This window comes from Lynx canadensis, chromosome A2 (assembly GCF_007474595.2).
Source record: "Lynx canadensis isolate LIC74 chromosome A2, mLynCan4.pri.v2, whole genome shotgun sequence".
In the NCBI taxonomy this organism is placed as follows: Eukaryota; Metazoa; Chordata; class Mammalia; order Carnivora; family Felidae; genus Lynx; species Lynx canadensis.
The window spans coordinates 14,124,013-14,138,463 of NC_044304.2; the positions used below are offsets into that span (position 1 = coordinate 14,124,013).

At 56.9% G+C, this 14,451-nt stretch overlaps 1 protein-coding gene across 1 annotated transcript in view; it reads left to right on the forward strand.

Annotated features, from left to right (window-relative positions):
- The window catches only part of SLC25A42 (solute carrier family 25 member 42), a 30,487-nt gene extending 18,749 nt beyond the window's left edge, over window positions 1-11,738 (forward strand). The window contains exons 2-8 of the mRNA XM_030305115.1: window positions 179-293; window positions 3,734-3,839; window positions 5,528-5,553; window positions 6,185-6,351; window positions 6,734-6,850; window positions 7,475-7,626; window positions 9,423-11,738. Of these exons, the coding sequence (XP_030160975.1) occupies window positions 213-293; window positions 3,734-3,839; window positions 5,528-5,553; window positions 6,185-6,351; window positions 6,734-6,850; window positions 7,475-7,626; window positions 9,423-9,730 (957 nt within the window). The 5' untranslated portion in view covers window positions 179-212 and the 3' untranslated portion in view covers window positions 9,731-11,738. The remainder of the gene's footprint in view (window positions 1-178; window positions 294-3,733; window positions 3,840-5,527; window positions 5,554-6,184; window positions 6,352-6,733; window positions 6,851-7,474; window positions 7,627-9,422) is intronic.
- The last annotated feature ends 2,713 nt before the right edge of the window (window positions 11,739-14,451 follow it).

Here is a 14,451-nt window from a genome sequence, read left to right on the forward strand (position 1 = left end):
ACTGGCATTCAGATGCACGTGCCAGAGTCCTTCCCCTGCAGGGAGACAGAAGCCAGGCTGGAAAGAGCACCCAGCTAGGGCAGTTCTCGCTTCAGGTGACTCAGGGATGAGTCACAGGCCTAAGGCTCGTGGGGGAGGTCTTCCTCTCACTGGGTCTCACCCTGCCTCCCTCTCCCAGGACCAAGTCTCCTGCTGCCTGGAGCTGGCCTGGAATGGGTAATGATGTGAAGGAAAGTGCGGTGCGTGTGCGTGAGGATGCCGAGGCCGTCCTGCCCTCACCTGTTAATTCCAAGGCAAGTACCCCGCCTCCCCGATGGGCGTTTTCATGAGCTCTCTCTCTTCTGTGTTCCTGCACCCCATTACAAGTCACACACACACACGCACACACAATCCTTTCAGAGCTGTGTTGTTGGGAGGCCATGAGGGGCAGGCGGTGCGGGCTGGCCACCTTCTGTTCCATTTAAAGTCCCGTTTGCCATGTGGTTCCAACCTGCCCAGCCGCTTAGTAAGAAGCCAGAACCTCGCCCAGATTTGGCTAGAATGTCAGAAAGTGTCCTTTTTTCTCACTCAGATTCTAGAATTAATCACAGGCAGGGCCAGCTGTGGGGGAGGGGGCTCGCATGTGGGGTGTGCTCTCAGCTGCCAGTTTTCCTCTCTGAAGCTCATCTCGGATTCCACCCTTCAATTGAAGAAAAGGTATGTTCCCCTTTAAAGAAATTGGATCGGCTCCATCCTTGTTCACCATAGAAGCCAGTAGAAGTTCTTCCAGTGGAACCTGGAACACAGACTGCCCCAGCCCACACAGAAACCCAGCTCCAGGGCACGTGGGCCATTCTCAAAGTCCACGGCATCAAAGGCCGAAGCAGCATCCTCTGGCCCTCCCAACCTCTCTTCAAATTCTAGGTCCCCCTTGGAGCACCAGGTGGGAGGGAGGACGGCCACACTGGGGGTGGATGCAGGGAGAGTGAGGCCAGACCCCAGAGCAGGCACACCCATCCCTCACAGGTTAGTGAACTTCCCCACAGAACAAGAGGGAGATGTCACCCCCCTGCCTCTGGCTGGCTGCCTGAATCTCACCAAGTGGACGTGCCCAGCAAAAGGACCAGCGCCCGTTGTGTGCCAAGCCACGTGCAGTGCCGGTTCTCCGTGCTAGCCAGCCACTGCCACCAGTCTTGGTTCACTTGACCAAGTCAGCGGTGGGGAGCTTCCTCTGTAAAGCCGTTTCTTTGGTTAAGGAGCTGAGCATCTTCTTGTGGTGTTCGCAGCCCGTGTGGATCCTGTCTGGATTGCCCACTTTCTCTCTGCTAGGCCGTCCGCCTCGTTCTTCATTCGCAGGTGCTCTCCATATGATACATACAGAGACTGACAGCTCCCTGGTGCCTGGGCCGAGCTCTTTCAAGAATAAGCCAGGCATGGTCGTTTAAGGGTCACCGGAAGCGTTGGCCACAGGCGGCAGCGGCCTCGTCCGCCGAGCATGTGAACTGGGCTCCCAGCACATCCCCGGAGCACCACATCCTGAGTCAGGGCTGACAGCCGTGTGTTCCCAACGACGTGCAGAAGTAGCTTTATGACCGTGAGAACTGCAGTCTGCGCAGGAAGTTGCCTGGTGAAGGGCGTGGAAGGGACGCGTCGGCTCCACCTCTAGGACCAGGAGGGCATGTGGCCTGTCCACAGGGGACTCCCTCTGCTCTCAGCGGCCCGCAAGACGAACGGTCCTCACACTGATTCAGAGAGGAAATTGGGAGCCACTTGGGCCTTGGAGCTGCTGCCAGGAACACCACTGAACCTCACGGCTTCTGCCGTCCACACTTCTCAAGGTGGTGGAACCAGACCTCCAGAACCTTCTGTGTGATCCAGAAAAGGCATGGGGGCCCAGTGACAGGCTTCTGTAAAGCGAGGAGAATATGGAAGCCCACGGTGAAGCTCTGCCACAGAAACTGAGAAGGGAAAACACTGCCATGAGAGATTGTTTCTTTAGGGAAGAGAGGGCCAAGCTGGTGGGGGAGGTACTGGGGGCATTAAGGAACAGGAGGTGAAGCCCTCCAGAGACAGGGCCAGATCACAGGGCACCACGGCCCCTGGAGGCACCCAGACCTGGCCAGGAGACAACACATCAGTGTCAGAGACGAGAAAAGGGACATCAGAAAGGCCATGGTCAGTGCAGGCAGTTAGGACAGAGCCCAGGTGCAGGCCAGGTGTGCAGACAGACTTGGAATCCAGCCCTTCACCCTTGATCTACCCACTGAGCTGAGCAAACTCGGGGAGTGACCCTGGACTCCACCATGCCCACTCAGACCCAGGCTGCCAGTTGTACCCCCCAGATGCCTCTTACCCATCCCCTGGGCCTGGCCTCCGTCTCTCCACCCTGAGTTTCTGCAGGCGCTGTCTCCTCTCTGGTTACGGTTACAAGCAGGCCCTGTCTGCTTGCTGGGCCCCCAGGCTCCCTGGAGTCCAGCCCCCACTTGCCTTTGATCTCTTCTCTCCTCCCTGCGCCCCCTCCTTTTCCCTGTGTCAACCACCCTGCCTGTCTTGTGGTCCCTCAGGACCCCCCACTTCTCATCAGGGCCTCTGGGTGTTCCATTCCTCCCCCTGTAATACCATCTCACATATACACGCATCCCCAGTTAGCTGTGCCTCCTCCTTCAACCTCAGCCCCTCACCACCCACCCCATGTTCTCCCGGGACCCTAAGCCCCCTCATCACAGCCATCCAAGATTGGTGACTCAACACATTTGTCTAAAGATTTAGTTCCTGTCTGGCTCTCCCCGTGGACTGGCAGCCCCAAGGGGAGGGGGAGCTTGTACATATCCCCCCCATACGCACTGTGTGTCCCAAGGATCCTCAGGGCACCTGGTTCCTGTCAGACTCCAGGGACTCCGGGGATCGCTGAATGGCCTGCCCCTCCCCCATCCTTCCTCATTGTGGAGCCAGGAAAGATGGGAGCACCGCCAGGCCCTAGTGCTCCCCTTGGTGGCGAGAGTTCTGTGGCCGAGTCAGCTGAGGGAATGGAGACTCTAGCAACATGGTAAGCAGGTGACTTCTTGTGTAACTCCTCACAGGGAGCTTTGAGAAGACTCGGGAACGGTGCTGGCTCTGAGGCTAGCCTCGTGATGCAGGCCAGCACCGTCACTGTCACCCTCACCTTGGCTGGAAAAAGAACCACAAATGCTGGCCTCTGGCAGTCCTGATGGAAAGTTGTGGAAAGGGGCCACACTGACACAGAGGGTCTGCTTGCCTCACACCACTGCCTGATCTCCAGCCCACAAGGGCCCTGGTGACTTTGCTCTAAACACTGCAGCACGGGAGCCCAGGGCGCACAGACGGTGGACGCAGCCAGGGTTTGCACCGGGGTGCAGTGACTCTTCTCTTTGGGGTCGGTCCTATTTTGGCTGTCTCTGAGAAGTTGGAAACTCATGGGACAGCCCAGCCAGTGGGTCACCTCTCACGTGGATGGTCTCTATCACCCAAAAAGTTTTGGCCGTGGCCCACACAGGCTCTGTGGCCACTGGACTCATGACGGCTTGCCCTGTGCCCCACTGTGCCCAGGGCCCAGCAGGGCTGTGACACTTGGACAGCTGTGCAAGTTACAGCCCTCCACCAGGAATAGAAGGAAGATGTTCCTCCTGAGTGAGGTCCCCAGCAGAGCAGACCCCTTTCCCTTTCTCTCTCTCTCTCTCTCTCTCTCTCTCTCTCTCTCTCTCATGACAGACTGTGTCCACGTGTTTTCTTGCAGAGCGACCACAGGCAAGTTCTCAGCTCCCTCCTGTCTGGGGCCCTGGCTGGTGCTCTGGCCAAAACGGCGGTAGCTCCCCTGGACCGAACCAAAATCATCTTCCAAGGTAAATGCTCTCTGTCCACCTGTCGTATACGATAGAGATGCTTCCAGGTGCTTGCCCTCCTCTGCAGCCCCCCAAACTGCAAACTGGCTTTAAAATGCCTTTTTAGGGGCACCTCAGTGACTCAGTCGGTTAAGCATCCAACTGCTTGATTTCGGCTCTGGTCGTGATCTCATGGTTCATGGGATCAAGCCCTGCATCGGGCTCTTGTGCAGAGCCTACTTGGGATTCTCTCCCCCTCTCCCTCTGGCCCCCTGTCCCTACTTCTCATTTTTTTTCTCTCTCTCTCTCTAAATAAATAAATAAACTTTAAAAAATGCCTCTTAAAAATCCACTTAGAAACCCTGGTAGCCCCCCAGGGCTGCCATCACAAAGTACCATATATGACTCCGCTCACACTCCAGAGGCCAGAGGTCTGGAATCAGGGTGTCATCCCCGGTCGGTTCCTTTTGTGGACTCTAGGTGAGGAGCCTTCCAGCTCCCGGGGCTCTAGGCATCCTTGGCTTCTGGTCTCATCTCCCCAAACTCTGCTTTGCCCTCTGCGTCTGTGTCCACTCCTCTCATAAGGACACTTGTCATTGGATATAGGGCCCACCCGACTCCAGTAAGCTGTCATCCTAATGTAATTACATCTGCAAAGACCCTGTTTCCAAATGAAGTCCCATTCACTTCTACCCGGCATGAGGACATGGACACTCCTTTTGGGGAGGCCCAGTTCAAAAAACCTTCACCCTCTCCTTGGGGTCAAGCAGCCACAGGGTCCCCTGAAGAGGAGGCCTTTCCGTCCCACAGACAGTGACCAGCGCCTACAACAGGGCAGTCACAAGCGGGGACCCCTGCCCCTCAACTGTTTGGGAGGAAGGGACTGCAGATTCAAGCCAGGCCCTCCTCGAGCTGGTCCCCGAGCCTCCCTGGGCCTCAGTTTCCTCATCCACAAAACAGGACGCTAATATCAGCCTCCTCCCAAAGGAGTGAGCTGACATGGGAAAGAGCGTGCTGTTACCTAGAGCGTAGTGCCCTGCGGGGAGCTGGGTTTAGCTCTGAGGGCCAGTAGGTGTGCACACCTGTCCCCACAGATGAGACTGTGACGGTGTCCTGGGAACACGGCAGACGCTCGGAAAGTGAGGAGAGGGAGGCTGCAAGACCCCCTGTGGCGCAGGCCCCCGAGGGCAGAGCACACTGTGGAATCGGGGAGCGAGGCGGCAGCCATCAAGGGTGCGGGAGGCCGGTTGGGGTGGCTACCTGCACCTGTGAGAAGATAGGGCCGGCTCTGGGCAGGGGACACCTCCCAGGACTTGTTCTGAGAGGACCAAGCCCCTTGGCTGCTCTGCACAGCTAGAGGCAGGGAGGCCTTTCCCAAAGGGGTTTGGTTGAATTGGAGTCCGGCTGGGTGGGCCGAGCTGTCAACCCCAAGGGGCAGAAGCCCCTGCAGAGACCCTCACTTCTCTGGGGAGTGAGGCGGCAGCTCCCTTCCCTGGGGAAAAGTTCACAGGCAGGGGCCCTGAGCCAGTGAGGAAGTTCCCTGGAGGAGACTGACCCTGCTCAGAGCGCCGCCCCCCCCCCCCCACCTCAGCCCTCGGGGGCTGTTCTCACTCCCCATGCTCAGACCTGAGCCCAGCAGTGGGGTCCCACAGACCGAGGTCCTGTCCTTCACATCTAATGGTCTCTATTGTGTTTTTGTTTTCTTCCAGTGTCTTCAAAAAGATTTTCTGCCAAGGTGAGCCACTGGGTCACTGACTCCTGGCTCTGGGGCCATCACCGTCTGCCCTGCTGAGCTGGCAGGAGGTGGTGGCACGTGGCCAGGGGTGAAGGAAGATGCTTTTCAAAGTGTTTTTTCCCTTTCATCTCCCCAACAAGCCAGTTCCCAGGCTGCCAGGTGACCTGAGGCCTCCCCCACCAGCCCCAGGGCCGCCTGTCCTAGTGCCCCGACCTCGGCCTGGATGCAGCCCACCCCAGGAACTGACAGGAGACACTCATCCTTGGGGCGGTGGGGAGAGGACTTGAAGTTCTAAACCCACAATTTCACACTTGATTCATTTTTAAACAGAGAGCAGGCATCACCTTTGTAATACAGGAAGAGATAAAGAACATCTTTGAAAGCTAGACTACCAGCCAGACCCTCTGTGTGGGGCTGTTGTCTGCAAACCTTGTTTCCCCTGGCTCGTGACTATTCCTCGGGCCAGAGGAGTAGGGAGAGAGGGGTCCCTGCGTGGGGCCCAGAGAATGTGGGGGGTAAGGTGGGGTGGGTCCGGTAATGTGGCCCCAGTCACAGTGCTGGACAAAACAGGGTGTTCTCTATGGATGGAGCACAGGGCAGGCGAGGGTGTTGACCTTGCCCCCCTCTCCAGGAGGCCTTCCGGCTCCTCTACTTCACCTACCTCAACGAGGGCTTCCTCAGCCTGTGGCGCGGGAACTCGGCCACCATGGTGCGCGTGGTGCCCTACGCCGCCATCCAGTTCAGTGCCCACGAGGAGTACAAGCGCATCCTGGGCCACTACTATGGCTTCCGCGGAGAGTGAGTGGCCGCCCCCCGCCGCCCCCAAAACCCGTCTCAACCCTGCACCACCACCCTGTCCTCCTGTCTCTGCACGCTCACCACGGCAGAACTCTCGTTTGCCCAGGCTCCCCTCAGAACCTAAGTCCAGGGAGGGCCCCTGATCCCCACTGCGCCCCAGTGTCCGCAGGGAAGGAACACTTCATGACTGCATACAAGCAGATGCCAAGGAAAGGCAGCTGTGGGAACCTCAGAATGATGTCCGCCCAGGAGACCCATTGCTCCGCCATAAGGCGGCCAGGCCCCGCCCATTCCTTCCTTCTCCCCCCTGGCTGAGACCTGTGGGCACCCCAAGTCTTGTGGGGGGGTCCTTATTTTCTCTCGTCTCCTCCCCCTCTTTCAGAGCCCTGCCCCCTTGGCCCCGCCTCCTGGCAGGCGCACTAGCTGGAACAACAGCTGCTTCGCTGACCTACCCCCTGGACCTGGTCAGAGCAAGGATGGCCGTGACCCCAAAGGAAATGTGAGTTCCTAGGCCATGCGTTCTGTTCTGCCGCTGCTCTCCATACGGGCAGTAATTGGTTCTCTTAGCCGATACTAGGACCATTACTAGTATTGGCTCTCGTTTGTACTTATATCAAACCGAAAGTCTTCATTTTTATTTTTTTTTAATGTTTGTTTATTTTTGAGAGAGGAAGAGAGAGCATGAGTCGGGGAGGGGCAGAGAGAGAGAGAGACACACACACAGAATCCAAAGCAGGCTTCGAGCTGTCAGTGCAAAGCCCAACGTGGGGCTTGAACCCACAAACCATGAGCCAAAGTCAGACGCTCAATTGACTGAGCCCCCCAAGTGTCCCCCAAAGTCTCCATTTTGGATTGGCACGGATACATTACGAATGCCCACGGTGAAAAGACAAGGGCTGGGCATAGCAGAGTGACCTGGGAGGTGAAGGTGGGGTACAGCCTTAGGCACGCATTTCCCCCTCCAATGCCAAAGCTTTTGCAATGTGGTTGTGTTCCTTAAAGAAGGAAGGCATCAACATCCGGACCCTGGCCCGCCCGTCTTCGGGAGGAGCAGAGAATTAGTCAAGGCCAGTGGCCCCTCTGCGTGCCCATAGCCCACGCACTCTGTCACTCTGTCCTGCAGGTACAGCAACATCTTTCACGTTTTCATCCGCATCTCCCGAGAAGAGGGCCTGAAGACCCTCTACCACGGGTTCACGCCCACCGTGCTGGGGGTCATTCCCTACGCCGGCCTGAGTTTCTTCACCTATGAGACGCTCAAGAGCCTGCACAGAGGTAAGGAGACGGAAGCCAGGGCAGCACCTCCCAGGGTCACACACACACTCCGAGGCGGGACCCTAAGATCCCCCCACCGGGCCCGGTCAAGGTCCGAGTCAGAACGACCCATATCAAGCCACCACTGAGGCTGCTAGACTCCCAGCCTTTCGTGCCACATTTTGAGACCAGCTTTGTGAAATCCAGAGTGTCATCCGGAGCAGTGGCAGCCACTTGTGCACAGAGCGTCCCGGGTACGGTCTAGACGGCAGAGGGAGTGCCCTCTCGTGTTTAGGTAATTTTGAGAAATTCAAAAAGTGCAGAAAAACAGAGAACGATATGCCACCACCCATACCTGCTACCGCCCCCGCCCGGTGCAAACAGGTGGTGACGTTGCTCCAAGATGTTTTCTGTTAAAGAAAATGTTCCAGGTGAAGCGAGGTCCTGTGTTCCCCACCCCCAGCCCCGCTCCCCCCTGAGGCCTCTTTATTGCATCCCTCACGCTGGCTGCTGATGCTTCCACACGCATTTCTATGTGTGGCAGGAACAATACCTTGTAATGTAAACAGTGACCACAGTTGAGTTACCTACACCTGCAACGAGTGCAGCTGGGCCCCAGCTCTCAGTTCACCCTGCCGGAGGGGTCTGAGGCTCTGCCGTGCCTTTTAGCAGTGGAGTGGGCCTCCCCTGCCGGGGGCTGCTGGGTGTTCCCAGGTTTTCAGTGATCAGACACCCAGGGTGTGAGCCCCCAGTTTGGGGACGTACTCCGCTTGCCCCCCAGCCCTGTCTCCATGCACTCACCCAACGTGGGTGCCAGCGGATTCCTTCCTGTCCGGCCAGCGTGCTGAGTGAATAGCGGTGTCCCACTGTTTTGTAATTCCTAGTTTACCTTTACAACCACACCGTTTTTGTTTTGTTTTGTTTTGTTTTTTTAATTTAAAAAAATTTTTTTTTACTTTTTTTTAATGTTTATTCATTTTTTGATAGAGACAGAGCGTGAGTGGGGGAGGGGCAGAGAGGGAAGGAGTTCAAGAAGGGGCTCGAACTCACGGACCGTGAGATCATGACCTGAGCTGAAGGCGGACGCTTAACCGACTGAGCCGCCCAGGCGCCCCTTAATTTTTTTTTTTTTAATGTTTGTTTAGTTTTGAGAGAGAGAGACACAGAGTGTGAGTGGGGGAGGGGCAGAGAGAGAGGAAGACACAGAATCTGAAGCAGGTTCCAGGCTCTGAGCTGTCAGCACAGAGCCCGACGCGGGGCTCGAACTCACAGACCATGAGATCATGACCTGAGTCGAAGTCGGATGCTTAACCAACTGAGCCACAAAGCACCCCTACAACCACACAGTTTTAAAGAACCCCTCTTGTTTGGCTGCTGCCCCTTCCTGTGTCCCACATGTCCCATCCACCCAGCTGCTCACCTCACCGCATCCCTGCAGCCCTGTGGAGGGTACCCACGGAGCGGGCTGGGTGGTGGAGAGGGTCGCGGTCGCCCCTATCACTTTCCTTCTTTGCTTGATGGGAAAACAAGAGTGATCAGATGGGAGTTCATTCTGGGTCGTAGGACTTGGTTAAAGGGATTATTTGTGAGTTTCTGCCTTTTTAGAAACTTTTCTTCTCAAATTTGATTAAAAGGAATGGCCGGGAGGTGAGGAGGCCGGGGTGGGAAGGCCCAGGGGAGCCAGGGCAGTCCTGAGCCACGGCAGGGACAGAGCACGGGCCTGTGTGAGTGCCGGCTGTGGGGGTGCACCCACAACGGACTGGGCCGTGTGCCCCCTTGTGACGCCCTCACACAGCCCCTCTGTCCCTCGTCCACAGAGTACAGCGGCCGCCCACAGCCCTACCCCTTTGAGCGCATGATATTTGGGGCCTGCGCTGGCCTCATCGGGCAGTCAGCCTCGTACCCCCTGGACGTGGTGCGGCGGCGCATGCAGACAGCCGGGGTCACGGGTCACCCGCACGCATCCATCGCGCACACGCTGCGTGCCATCGTGCGGGAGGAGGGCGCCGTGCGTGGCCTCTACAAGGGCCTGAGCATGAACTGGCTCAAGGGCCCCATCGCCGTGGGCATCAGCTTCACCACCTTCGACCTCATGCAGATCCTGCTACGGCACCTGCAGAGCTAGGGAGCCCGCGGGCCGGCTGCTCTCGAGACGGGGAGCCGAGCTTCCACTTGCAGCGGACCATTGACCCCTTTCGTTTCTGAGCCCGTGGAGTGAGGGTGCGCATGGTTCCACTCTGGGAGCCACGTCGGGAGCACCTTGTAGAATAAGCTGGGGGACCTGGCCTCGGTCCCACCAGCCGGCAGCCCTTGAAGTGCAATGTTGAGGCTGGTGGGCGGGGGCTACCACACTCTCCCATCCCTCCTCCCTGGGGCTGGCACTGTCTCCTGGAGGCGTCGCCCTAAATGCCCTGAGCCGGGAGTGACCAGCACCGCCTCCTGGCACCCTGTGACCTTGGACATGCTCCTGGTTCTAGTGACGCCATGCCCACTGGGCTCAGAGCCAGACTCCACCTGCCCCTGCGCCCACAGAGGGGAGTCCCAGAGTGTTCGGAGAAGCCTGTCCAGGCCCTGGTGAGGTGGGGCCAGACTTCTGCTCAGCTGGGGCTACAAATACAGCCTCTTGCCCCACCCCGCCCCACCTGTCCCACCTTTGCCATTACTTCCCAGGTGACATGACTCCTCTGTCACCAGAGCCTCCTGCTTCGGAACAGCCTTCTCCCAAGAGGATTATTTGGATCCTGACTCCGTGGCCATAGTAGGGCACCAGGAGTGGGTCTTCCCCTCTGTCGCCCACCTGTCTGGTTTGTAATGTTTCCAGGAGGGTCACATCTCCTCCACACAGCAGGGTTTGAGGAATTGCCACGGGTTTGGGTCTGAGTCCTAGCCGGAGGGCATCTGCTGGAAACTGGGCACCCAGGTCACCTTCTCTGGGCCTGGAAGCTCCCACCCCTATCGCTGTCCCACAGGCCGCACCAGTAGAGGCCTGGCCTTAGGCCCTAGCCCTCTGCCCCTAGGCACAGCGGCTCCTGTGGGGATGTGTGGCATCTGGCATGTCCCTGGCTCCCCACCTGAGCAGGCACTTGGCCAAGACACAGGGCAGTTTAAGACCCACAGGGTTGTCGGATTTCCATGAAGAGAGCGCATGGAGGCAACTTGCAGCCTTGATCTTCCCAAAATGGGGGCCCCTGAGACCGTGTGTAGCCCGGGGGGGGTTCTCGGAGAAATTGGGGAACCCCAGGGCACCTCCAGGGAGCTGGTCTCATGGAGAAGTCCCCTAGGGTCCGCTCGGTGTCACATTTCAGAATGACTTTGGGAGTTTCTTGATTTCTTTTGGTTTTGTTCTTCAATCTGGCTGACCCTGGGTCTAGTCACAGTAAACCCCGACCTGTGCGATCTGGTTCCAGGCAGAGGTGACCAGAGGGTCGGTTTTCACAGAGAGCTCCTCAGCGACGATGTGTGAAAGGGTCTAAGAGGGCGTGTTTGCCCCATGCACATTTCCAGTCGTGACCTTCATTTCTCCCCTTTGTTCTGTCCCGTTGGTTGGTGTCCTTGCCTGGGACCCCTGCAGGTATGAAGACCCCTCTCTCTGTCCTTCCTTGCATGTGTCTGCCGGCCAGCCTGACTCTCATCCCCAGGGTCTCAAGGCTGTTTTGTTGGGTGGACTTCGCTCCTCCTGTCCTTGCCCTGCCCAGCGCCCAGGCTCGGCAGGAGAGGCAGGGACCCCTCACAGGGAGACGGGCTGGGGACCCAAGGGCCACCAGGCAAGAGAAAGCAGCAGGGGCTGGGGGGTCCACCGCAGGCAGGTGAGACCAAACGAATGGCTCTCTGAGCCTCAGGCCGGGTGGCAGAGGGGAGGGGCCCCCAGGTCCCGCCAGCCCCACCGTGCCTCCCCAAGGTGGCTCCCAGTCGAGTGGGCCTCAGCCACACACACAGCTGGGCTGGTGCCCTCCGTGGCCACACCCCTCCCACCGGTGTCCATCTTGATCTGGAGTTACATTTTGATGCCATGAAGACACTTTGTTTATATATAATGTTTATATATTTTAAAAGATTTGTGCCAAGAGAGTATATTTAATAAAAATTAAAATGACTTTTTTTTCTGCCCATGTCTCTTCTCTTCGGCTCTAACCCCCAACCCTCCCTCCCTTTCAAACCAAAAACAGGGTTGAGGTTATTTTGACAGATTTTTAAATATATTCTTGAATAACCCCACCCACCCACCCTTTTTTTTTAAGTAGGCTCCATGCCCAACGTGGGGCTTGAACTCAGGACCCTGAGATTTGGGGAGGACATTACCAGCTCTACCAACTGAGCCAGCCAAGCATCCCTTGAATAAACCTTTTTCATGTAATAACTGTTTCAATTATTAATACATAGCATGGTCTTCTAGAAAACTCAGACTGTAAAAGAGTTATGGTGAGAAGTAGGTCGGCCTGCCCATTCCCTCCGCCAAGGTGTCTTCTGTTACCAGTTTCTCATGTGTCCTTCCGGAGCCATCCTGTGCATAAACAGTCGTCCCTTTTGTTGTTTGTTTGTTTTTACATTTATTTATTTTTGAGAGACAGAGACCGCGTGAGCAGGGGAGGGGCAGAGAGAGAGGGAGACACAATCCGAAGTAGGCTCCAGGCTCCGAGCTGTCAGCACAGAGCCCGACGCGGGGCTCGATCTCACGAACCGTGAGATCCTGACCTGAGCCGAAGTCGGACGCTTAACTGACTGAGCCACCCAGGCGCCCCAACCCTCGTCTCTTTTGAGGACACGCATGACGAGCCACCTCATCAGTCAGGATGGGTTGCATCCTGCTGGCCAGCATGGCCGCAAAGTCCTGTGGTTTCTCTCCCATGCCCTGCCTGTCTGCCATGTGCTGGGGCCCCCGCTCCCTGGCCGCTCGAGGCTTTAGGAGCGAGCGTGGCTGTCAGCAGGGGCACGAGGATGAGGAGGCCACCAGAGGTCTCAGTGGCCATTGAGACTGCAGCCCATTACCTGGACCAACTTGTAGGGCTCACCTGAGCAGAGGTGGGGAGTGGGAGCCTCCACACGCCAGGGGAGGAGGGGCGACTGGATGTGCGCATTCGTGTGGGGGTGTGATTCGAGTACATCCTACCTTGCTGACCCTGACCTGCTCTGCGAGCTGCTCCCAATCAACCATATTTCTTGCACGTTGGTCTCTACTGTGTACCGTTTGCCTCAGTTTAGCCACAGGTTGGCGTTTCCCTGGGGCGGTGGCCTGTGATGACATCCCTTATTGACGGTCATTGAGGTGGTTCGCGATCTGTTGCCATGACAACGAGGTAGTGGCTCCTGGGGACTGCTGAGCTTGCCTCTCACGTCCTACTGATTTCTGGTCAGTCCCACCTCTTGTACCAGCCCCTAAACCTGGGAGGGTCTGGGTCAACTCCCCACTTTCCCCCAACCACTGTGGCATCCCCTAAAATACAGAGGTGGGCACGTGACTCCACCTGCACCCATGACAGCAGAGAAAATATTTACTAACCACTTCCAGATAGAACTTCCGGAAGCACCCTTTCTCTCTCCCACTGGCCCTGTGGGAAGAAACACCAGCCCAGGCAGTTGTTGGGACTATCCTGTGACCACAAGGTAGAAAGCCATCCCAGCGTGAAACTGACACTGCAGAAAATGGAGCAGAGATGAACAGAGGGGTTGGCGTATTTGTGACATTGTCTGGGCTGCTGGATCCAGCCTTGCCTGAAGCTCTCAACTGCCTCTCAACTTCCGGCAAGATGAGTCACGTTATCCTGTTTATTGAAGACAGAGTTGAGCTTCTTGGCACTCTCTGAAGCAAGTCTGTTACGTGCCTCTTTGTGTTCACGCACTAGTGTGGCTGTGGGTTTCCAGGAACGAAATTGCTAGGTAGGGATCAAGGGATATGTTAACTGATGCTGCCAGTGCCCATTCCTAAGTCCAGCAGTCACGGCTGCCACCAACTGCTTTTGGCTGTAAGCCGCTGCAACCCAGTCTGGGGGCTTCCCCGTAGGAGCATGACTCAACACCCCAGGAGCAGCCCTCGGCCAATGATTGTGGACAGCCCTTCACCACTGGGGTGGGTTCACTCGGGTCAGATCTAACCGTCCCCCCAGGTCCCCAGCAGGACCAAGCCCGGGTTGCCCACTTAGTCACCTGTTCATTGGCACCCCCACAGGGCTCCTCCCTCCCCGTTTCATTTCTCCATCCCCAGGGAGTCTCCCTGGGGTGACCTCCCAGGTAAACCATGGGCCCTGAGTCCTCGTGACAGGGTCATCTTTTGGGGAAATCTATCCAGAGATGAACAGAAATGCCAGATACTCCTGCAAGGAGATGGTAGCCATTTATATCACATACCCTCACTGTCTTGAGTTTCCTGTGGGGCCTTAACAAAGTACCCCAGACCGGGGGGCTTAAAAACCCAAATGTATTCTCTTACAGTTCTGGAGACCAGAAGTCCAAAATCAACGTGTCAGCGGGTTTGATTCCTTCCGAGGTCATGAGGGAAGGATGTGTCCAGGCCTTTTCTTGGCTGCCGGCTGTCTTCCTATCGTCTTCCCTCTGTGCTTTTCTGTATCTAAATTTCATTGTAATAGAAAAAAAAAAAAAAAGCAAATTTCCTCTTCTCAGGACCCACCTTCATGGCCTCGTTTTAACGTAATCGTCTCTTTAAAGCCCTGGTATCCAAATCCGGCCCCACTCTGAGGTCCTAGAGGTTAGGACTTCTGTGAATTTGGGGAGGATGTCATTCAGTGCCTATCCTCACCAAGGCCAGTCACCCGCCTTGCAGATCCTCACTATTCTGACGGGGGAAGCAGCAGGACATCCAGGGCGTGGGTGGTGGCCAGGCGGTGACAGGGG